Here is a 10336-nt window from a genome sequence, read left to right as displayed (position 1 = left end):
TGCACAGAGCAGATCAGTATAGACGTTTGTTATTAAAAAAATGAAGCTTTAGTGTCACTTTAATTCTTCATGGCATAGATTCAACAAGGTGTTGGAAACATTCCTCAGAGATTTTGGTCCATATTGACATGATTGCTGCAGATTTGTCAGCTGCACATCCATGATGCGAATCTCCTGTTTTGCTACATCCCAAAGGTGCTCTATTGGATGGAGATCTGGTGACTGTGGAGGCCATTGGAGTTCAGTGAACTCATTGTCATGTTCAAGAAACCAGTTTGAGGTGATTTGAGCTTTTTGACATGGTCCATTATCCTGCTGGAAGTAACCATCAGAAGATGGGTACACTATTAATAAAGGGATGGACATGGCCAGTAACAATACTCAGGTAGGCCATGGCATTTAAATGATGCTCAATTGGTACAAAGGGGCCCAAAGTTGGCCAAGAAAATATCCTCCACCTTGTTAAACCACCACCAGCATGAACCACTGATACAAGGCAGGATGGATCCATGCTTTCATGTTGTGTACCATCTGAATGTCGCAGCTGAAATTGAGACACAACAGACAAGGCAACGTTTTTCCAATCTTCTATTGTCTAATTTTGGGAAGCCTGCAAATTGTAGCCTCTGTTTCCTGTTCTTACCTGACAGGAGTGGCATCCGGTGTGGTCTTCTGCTACTGTAGCCCATCTGCTTCAAGTTCGATCTGCGTTCAGAGATGGTATTCTGCATACCTTCATTGTAATGAGTGGATATTTGAGTTACTCTTACCATCCTATCATCTCAAACAAGTCTGCTCATTCTCCTCTTACATCAACAAGGCATTTTTGTCCACACAAGTACCGCTCACTTGATATTTTGGACTATACTCTGTAAACCCTAGAGATGGTTGTGCATGAAAATCCCAGTAGATCAGCAGTTTTTCAAACACTCACACCAGTCCGTCTGGCACCAACAACCATGTCACGTTCAAAGTCATTTAAATCTCCTTTCTTCCCTATTCTGATTCTTGGTTTGAACTTCAGCAAAGCCGTATTCACCATGTCTAGATGTTTAAATGCATTAAGTTGCTGCCATGTGATTTGCAGATTAGCAATTTGTGTTACCAAGCAAATGAACAGGTGCAGGGGCAGACTGACAACTCATGGGGCCCCCGGGCAATAGGGTTTCATGGGTCCCCTGTGTCCTCGCCCACACTCAAATCACACCCAAAAAAGATTATGAAAGGTACCAGGGACATCTCATGGGGCCCCCTACTGACCCCGGGCAGTGCCCGAGTTCCCCAATGGTCAGTCCGCCCCTGAACAGGTGTATCTAATAAAGAGGCCGGTGAGTGTATGCCGGATATTGCATCTTGTGTACCACAGAATTCAAACAACGCTGCATAGAAAACAATATACTGTAATGGTCACTTCTGTATGAGTGGCCAGGGCATAATATAGCTTTCGGTAGCATCACCTATAGCAGTCCCCATTCCTATAAGTCTAACAAGCTCAGCCTACTGGTAGGTGGCTGCCTCCAGGAATTCCACGTTTAGAGATGTGCATGATGGGAAAATTCTTATCAGTTTCATTTGGTAAATCATTTAGTTTTGTCAAATTTATTATGTTGGAGTGATTAATTTTTGGAACATATTCGTTATTTCAGGCGATTGTTTTCGAAAGTTCCGTAATTCTTTCGGTATTTCAGAAGCTATATTTGTTTTAGTTATTTTGGGAAATTGATTTTGCACTGAGTGAGTCATTCCTACCAGTCCAACCCACAAAGAAAAATAGAATGAGCTGATTGGATGATATCGACTGGAGTTGTGTGCATCCGAAAGTAATGAATAGAAGAAAATTAATTTCAGATTCATTTGTCATGATTCGGAGATTCTGATGGATCCACCTCCATCTAACCCAGACTAAATAGGAGTCATCTTATTTCACTTTTACACCTTACTGTATTTATTGCAATATGTTTCCATTTCAGATGTAGTTTTTATAATAATGAAACATTTTAATGCAAACTGAATCGGCTGATAGAATATTCATGCTACGCTAACTCGAATGAAAACTAATGGAGTAATTGATTCAGATCATTTGTTATGTCATTATTTTGGATGCTTCAAATATTAACAAAAAAGGCCCAAACTATTGCATCATGTCATCTGAATGAATATTTTGTTTTCATAACAATTTATTTTGGATTTGTTGAAATTCTTTACTATTGTGATTTGGAGATTCAGATACATCTTAATCTCCGAATTACAAAAATGTTGTCCAAATTTCAATTCATAATGAAACTAATTGCACACATCTAGCCATGTTCACTGGCCAGGAAGTACTGAAGGCTAAAGAAAGGAATGCTGCAATGGCATACACTGACTGATCACTAACCAGAGCAGTACAATGTCATCATACACTGCTCAAAAATATTAAAGAAACACTTTGAAAACACATCAGATTTCAATGGGTAGATATATCATGCTGGATATCTATATTGATATGGACTGGGTAATGTGTTAGGAATGTAAGGATGCCCCATCGTTTGATGGATATGAAAATTATGAACCTACAGAGGACTGAATTCAAAGACACCCCGAAAATCAAAGTAAAAAAAATGATGCAGCAGGCTAGTCCATTTTGCTGAAATTTCATTGCAGCAACTCAAAATGGTACTCAGTAGGTTGTATGGCCCCCCACGTGGTGTCCTGGAATTTTTCCTCCCAGATCTGGACCAGGGCATCACTGAGCTCATGGACAGTCTGAGGTGCAATCTAGTGGCATCGAATTGACCAAAATTATATTGGATTTAGGTTAGGCGAGCATGGGGGCCATTCAATGGTATCAATTCCTTCATCCTCCAGGAACTGCCTGCATACTGTCACCACATGAGGCCGGGCATTGTTGTGCACCAGGAGGAACTAAGGACCCACTGCACCAGCGTAGGGTCTGACAATGGGTCCAACGATTGCATCCCAATACCTAATGGCAGTCAGGGTGCCGTTGTCTAGCCTGTAAAGGTCTGTGTGTCACTCCATGGATATGCCTCCCCAGACCATCACTGACCCACCACGAAAACAGTCATGCTGAACAATGTTACAGGCAGCATACTGTTCTCCATGGCTTCTCCAGACCCTTTCACATCTGTCACATGTGTTCAGGGTGAACCTGCTCTCATCTGTGAAAAGTACAGGGCGCCAGTGGCAGACCTGCCAATTCTGGTGTTCAGTGGCAAATGCCATTCGAGCGCTATAGTGCTGGGCAATGAGCACAGGGCCCACTAGAGGACGTTGGGCCCTCAGGCTACCCTCATGAAGTCTATTTCTGATTGTTTGGTCAGGGACATTCACACCAGTGGCCTGCTGCAGGTCATTTTGTAGGGCTCTGGCAGTGCTTATCTTGTTCCTACTTGGACAAAAGAGCAGATACTGGTCCTGCTGATGAGTTAAGGACCTTCTACGCCCTATCCAGCTTTCCTAGACTAACTGCCTGTCTCCTGAAATCTCCTCCATGCTCTTGAGGTTGTGCTGGGATACACAGCAAACCTTCTGGTCTGTAAAAAAAATGTAAGTGGCCTTCACCTGTAAAACCATTCCTGTTTTGGGGGTCATCTCATTGTTGCCCATCTATTGCACCTGTTGTTAATTTCATTAACACCAAAGCAGCTGAAACTGATTAACATCCCCCTCTGCTACTTAACTGACCAGATCAATATCCCAAGAGTTTAATTGACTTGATGCTATACTCTGGTAAAAAGTGTTCCTTTAATTTTTTTGAGCAGTGCAGTTACACTGCTGTAGTGACAACGATCCGTGACAGATACTTTTATTAAAAGAAAAAAAAAAATAGCTTTTCAGTGTGTAGTACAGTGCCCAGCAGCCATGTACCTCAATCTGTGATCTGCTGCATCAGGTAGACACAACAATCACAGTTTGCACCACTGCACAGTCCAGAAGAACAAGAAAGCTCCCTCCTGGTCATTTATATATAGTGGCCAGGCAGGAAGCGGTTAAAGTATAAGGCTTCCTGGGGAAATTATCTGCATACAGCTGATTCCAGCAGCAAGAATTGTGGCCAGGAAGCCTGTACAAAGCAATGACAGGCTGAGAGGAGTTGTTACTGTATATGCACACCCAGCGGATAGGGGCAGATGTCTGGCATTGGATGCAGAAAAACCATGGTAGGGGAGCTGGAGGACAGGGAGCTGCAATGTAAAGGTGCAGAGTGCTAGAGGATAACTGGGTTCCTCATGTGCCCAAATGTCTACTTGTACCCTGCAGGGAGGCTTCTTGGACTGATCCAATTCGTTATTGTGTAGGCTCCTGAACCGAATTACCTGTTGAGAAGAGGGCGTCAAGTTTGATCTGCACTATTGGCCATGTGATGAGTGGACTGACCTGTCTCTCCGGCCTATAGAAGTCTATTGGGTTCTACTGCGCAGGCAGCAGAACCCAGCATTTAGTGACAATGCTGCTGATCTCCTCTAACCTGCAGCAATCATCTCACATACCAGCAATCAACTGGTACAGGAAGTCTCCCTTCACTAATAATTTATGTTCAGCTCCCTTCAGTAGATCATGTGACAAGTATAAGCCAAAATATAATCAGTGACAGAAGACTTCCTGTGCTGGTAAGCAGTTACCATTATCTTCGAAGATCGCTGCAGATTAGAGGAGATCAGAAGCTCTGTCACTAAATGCCCAGTCCACTCTAGGGGTAGTGTGGCGTTTTTAAGATTGGGTAACTACCATACATGTGCCAGGTATTGGTGCCATTGTGGCTGAATCTGGAGACACTATGTGGTAGCATTGACTTAACTGTAGACCAGCACCATTCACAACAGTAGTACCCAATGGGGAAGCACACCAAGAGGTGTGCTTCTACTTTCTATCAGCTCACACCAATTGCCTATACCCCTTATATAACTTTTGCTACGGCTCACAAAAGCACTTTAATATCTTGCTTGGCAGTTTACACCGCCCTACTTCTGGTGTCTAGTCATAGAGCTGCAGCTTCGGTTGCTGGCTACACTCGCCAACATGCCTGCAACCCCCAACATGCTTAAGTCCCATCCTCCTTTCCCTCATACCTCCATTACACTGATGCCCATCTCTGCGCTAGCCAATATTGCTGTTATGGCTCTTCTGTATTGAGCTTACTGGGGGTGAGGTTGGGGGTTGCAGGCATGTTGGCGAACATGCCTGCAACCCCCAACCTCACCAATACGCTTAAGTCCCATCCTCCTTTCCCTCATACCTCCATTACACAGGGATGACCATCCCTGCGTTAGCCACTATTGCAGTGATGGCTCTTCTGTACTGAGCTCCTTCAACAAAAGAGCACAATTTTATTAGTTATTTAGTAAAAAAAACAATTTCTTGGCTGGAGTTTTGTATGTTTTTATTTCTGTACACATACAGTACAAATAATTTTGCGCTGATACAACCAGGTGACATGCACACATTTAGTTCGTAAGACATGTTTTTCAGTATTCCATTTGAAAGCTTGTGCTATGGATGTGTACCACCAAATTACTCCTGAATTGAAACAAAAAAATAAAATGAAATTCTTGTCTTAAAACACAGGGGGGATATGTAGGACTTCTCATCTCATAGGGATATTATTAAAAAATATATATTTTTTGCAAATCCAAACAGCAGGAGATGAAATTGCTTATAAATACATCCAGATTTTGGAACTAATCTGTGCATTAAAGTTCATTAAGGTTCCACAGATCCCAGAAAGCATTGGGCTGCAGCCAGGTATCCTTTAGCAATAACCTACAGCATTGTTTGTTTAGTTCTTTATTACGTTAATGCAAAAAAAATTGTCCCTTGTGTATTGGTAGCATGTGCCTGGAGGTGTACAATTAGTGTTCTCCTATAAAAAAAAAATAAAACAACTGGCGCAGTTGCTTTGTATGGCTGACCAGTTCAAACTATTGCAATGGCTCTTAAAATGATGGACATGATAGCAGGATTAATATTAGTGGTTTAAAAAGTCTACAGTACAATGCCTACAATTAATGAACAATTGTTTCAGGGGTACTATACAAAGAGGACATTAAAAGTTATCACTTTCATGACTGAAAACAAATGGATAGGATTGGTGTTTTGAACACCTAGTCTAAAATAGGCTAATTTCCTCCAAAAACACTCACGGTACACTTTAGAACACATTAGTCTTATAAGGTGCATCATATCCCCATCTTTTTTTTTTTTTTTTTTTTTTTGTAAGAGAGGATGCAGTGCGCTTTAAGTCATCCCAACGGTAAAGTGGTCAACACTTAACAGTTCATTTAATGGCACTTCTTCCAGTTTGGTGAACCCATGGTTTTGGCTCTACAACATTTAGAAACATTTATTAAAATACTAACATTGAATTTCCATTTGTACAAACCCCCAACATCCCTCCCTCCAATTCACAAAACTAAACCGGCCAAAGGTTGATTCGTTTTTGTTTAGGACTTTTTGGGACTTTTCTCATGATGCGTCAAAATAGTCACCAAAAAGCATTGTTCACATTATATAATTAACAGTATTCAACTAGAAAGCACTAATGTAACAGTTTACAATGACTACACTTCCATGGATGTGTTCTGTACCTTTATGCCTTTATGAAGGCCCAGCTTATGGAAAAATGTTTCACTAATCTAACCTTGGCAGTTGGAATTCATTTTTCCTTTTTACTGCTGAAAAATATTTTTGCTTTTTTTTTTTTTTGTAATGCTGTCTTTAACAAGTTGACCAGTAACCCCAAAAAACATATATTACTATGTAATTCCTCTGCACCATGCTATACACTAGATTTACCTTGCATGTGCATTGTTTTATATCTGCACTACTACTTCCAGTAGCATTACCTATAAACCAACAAACCAGTATTGTATTATATCAATACCCAGTCCTGAATTGGGATCGAGAGGGCTTAGTGATCTTTGGATTAGTCAATAAGGCTCCCTACATGGAATCCTGAAACTCGAACATTTTGAGAAAAAAAAAAAATCAACTGTTTATTTAAAGTACATTTTAAAGAGCCCTACTATTTCAATGCAAAATTTCACATTCTCCGATAAAAACAACATTGTCCATGTAATGGAACTTTCTTGCACTCTGGTGGTAGGGCTAAAAATCTGCTACATGTCAAGTGGGATTCCAGAGACCAAATAACCTTGCGGCAGTCACTAAAGCCAATTTGCATGATCTACATGGGAATCAGGACAGCTAAAGCATCACACAAATATTCGTGTAATCATGTTCTTGTTGATGAAATCCAGATCCTGGCTACAATTAGCAGGTAACATTATGCTCATATGGGACGGAAGGATTCTGCAGAATTTGGCACGTATTTACCACACATCTCTAAAAGCATTCTCCCAAATGTCTTCAACGTCAAGACGTGAAACCTGAGGGATAACCATTAGGTGTGCTCGGTCACAGCTACATGTCATAGGAGGAACATATAGCAACCGACAGACTTCTTTCAAGGTAGTGGTATATATTTCATTTTCCAATTGGTCTGTATTGCTCAAGTATTTTAGAAAAAAATAAAAAAACTGAACTGTATTTGAACTTTGAGTCCATTCACTCAGTCCTTACTTATGTTTACGTACAGTGTAAATGTCCTTCACACTTTGTGCAAAAAGTCTTTTTTTTTCCTAGCCACTAGTGGGTAGAACCTCCCAGTGCTTAGACAAGTTGCCCCTTCATTGTGCCGGATTATTTCCAGCTAAAAGTATTTCTCGACACTTGAAACTGAGACCTACCCCCCACAACCAACGAGTCACAGTACTTTTATTTTAAATGCTATGTGGGCAACTTCTGCATTTGTTAAGAGAAAGAAATATAGGATGGAAGATGGAGGATGGGATCCTAAATATGAAAAGTTTTGCCAATTAATCAGATTATTTTTGCTCAAGTATGGTTGCAGTAGACTTATCTTGTGACCAACTGGAGTGACACAAAACACAAGTATATTGGTGGATAGGGTATAATATTTGGAAATGCTTTTTTTCCTGGAATTTGCTTCAAACAATTCCATCTTGGTGCTTTTTTCCTCAGGTTGACAAGGTTTAGAAGCCAAGTAGGAGGGTGCCCCAGTGTTAGACAATCCTGTGGTTGGCCTTTACGACCTGTGCAAAGGGGAAACAAATAATAAATATATGATGTTCTTCCATGGGACTTGTCCAGCTATGCTGACTTGATCCCGTTGACAGTTGTGTTTTCAGACACCCCATCTCCCATGGCTGCAGAGTCATGGAGGCCAGAGTAGTCCTTGAGTTCTGAGTTTGTTAACAAGAGAGGCTGCTCTCCTTTCTTGTGAGGTAGGAGAGGCTGTCGAGTGTAATGCTCTCCATCAGGGATGTTCTCTGGTAGATTTTGGTTCTTACTCTCAGGCAGCAGAAGAATGCAAATTATACAGATCAGTGTGCAACAAGCAAAGATGACATGATGTAAGAAGTATCCCTTCTGATTATGAAGCTCCATGATCGGGGCTGTTAACATTCCAAAACCAGCACTGGCTAGAACCAGTCCAAGGCCGCCACATCTATGGGATAGAAAAAAAGGAAACAGATTTTTAATTAGACATGGTTTCACACTGGCAAGAAAGGCTTTTTTTCCCTGCATATTAAAGAATAATGAACACATACAACTGCATCCAGCCAAACAGATAAAGCCAAGTTTAGCATGCCATATACTGTATGAACACATCCTAAAACACGATTATATGCAATCAAAAAACAAGAAAAAAAGAGAATTGGAACCAGAGCACTAAGATCTGCTTAAAGTTTCTTTCTAAAGATGACATGTATTGGTGGCACACCTACAGGAATACTGTTATTCAATTTTCTCCACATCAAAGATAACATTTTCAGCAATAGGTTGAATGATTTCTGTTTGAAACCTGTTTAAAGTGTTACTAAACCCAGGACCCTGCATTCTCTATATCTTGCCTCCCACAGTACACACAACATGGAAATGCAATTATTTTAGTAAATATAAACTGCTAAATACCTTTTCTCAGCAGTAGTTAGAGCAGTCTTGTGACTTCTATCAGTGTCCGGCCGAGCACTGGTAGAAACTTGTAGGAGAAGTTTTTATTCTGCTCTGCCTGTCCTATGAGGCTGCATAATGCCTGACCCTCTGTCTGTACAGTGCGGATTGCCCCTGTGCTGATCACATACCCCCCCCCAAAAAAAAAAACCCTCTCTAGCTATACACACCAAACTGAGCATGTGCAGAGTGCCTCCCAGGGCTCTGTTCCATCAGCAGATGGATTGGGGACTGTGGAAGAAGGGGAGGATCAGAGAGACCAGACTCGGTTTTTTTTTTTACACAATGCAGAGGATTAACCCCACAGGGAGTATAACAAGCATGCTTTACTGCATCTACAGACTGATTTTACTGTTGTGGGTTTAGTAACACTTTAAGAGGGTAAAGGGGATCTACAAACCCCAGGACTAGCACAAAGAAAAGCAGACACTCATTAGATGTATATGAAGGGCAAAAGTGGACTGAGAAAAATTCCAGTTTTCTTAGGATTTAATTATTTCTGAGTGACTAACCAGAAACAAGCATATGCAAGAGGAATCAAAACACAAATAGGAACCACCTGATTCCAACAAAAAGGGGGCCTTTAAAGGTACTGTAATCAAGGCAGAAACAATACAATTATTATAACATATAACATTTTTTATTGGTGCTTTGCAGCTGACACCTGTGCTGGAGGAAGCATTTTACATAAGTGACTGGCTGTATCATTGGCTGGTGTTGGGCCTGTCATGACTTTGGTCTTCTTCTCGTGTAGTCCAGTGCCTTTGATGTCATCCCCCATCCTCTGTGGCAGGGGGAAAGGTGGGATCATCCATGCTGTCAGTGGCTTGGGTTACCATACATACATAACAGTTGCCTGTTTTTAAAAGTTGTGATCCTTCCATATTTTGTCTCTGAAGATGCAGCAGTTTAGGCTGCGAAACACTTTGAACTTGGAATCTTCAAAGAAATGCACGTGCATTGGAAGACAAACTATATATAAGTCTCTTTTAGCATCAAAGGGTGCAATGTTTTTAGAAATGTGTATGAAATTGCGGAAGTACATCTAACACAACTAATTATGATTTATTTAATTGTAACCAATTAAAATTGTGGATACAGTACACTAATTGTGTTGTTTCTGCCTCTAGTACAGTGCCTTTATAGTCCCTCTTTTTGTTGGAATCAATTGGTTCCTATGTGTGTTTTTATGGATGAGGCACCATACGCTCCTCTCTAAAATAATAAAAAAAAATATTATATATATATATATATATATATATATATATATATATAATGGCCAGTTAGCATATTGTTGCAA

The 10336-nt window shown here is 40.7% G+C and overlaps 1 protein-coding gene across 1 annotated transcript in view; it reads right to left on the bottom strand.

The window, feature by feature from the left end:
* Positions 1-5366: 5366 nt before the first annotated feature.
* SLC22A23 (solute carrier family 22 member 23) overlaps positions 5367-10336 on the bottom strand; it is a 226133-nt gene continuing 221163 nt past the window's right edge. The window contains exon 10 of the mRNA XM_089682214.1: positions 5367-8530. Coding sequence (XP_089538340.1) covers positions 8173-8530 — 358 coding nt within the window. The 3' untranslated portion in view covers positions 5367-8172. The remainder of the gene's footprint in view (positions 8531-10336) is intronic.

The sequence above is a fragment of the Staurois parvus genome, unplaced genomic scaffold (genome assembly GCF_062004578.1).
Source record: "Staurois parvus isolate SC_StPar_1 unplaced genomic scaffold, SC_StPar_1.0 ptg000287l, whole genome shotgun sequence".
NCBI lineage: Eukaryota > Metazoa > Chordata > Amphibia > Anura > Ranidae > Staurois > Staurois parvus.
The sequence above is the reverse complement of the archived record's forward strand: the minus strand, read 5'-3'. Positions and strand labels throughout refer to the sequence as shown.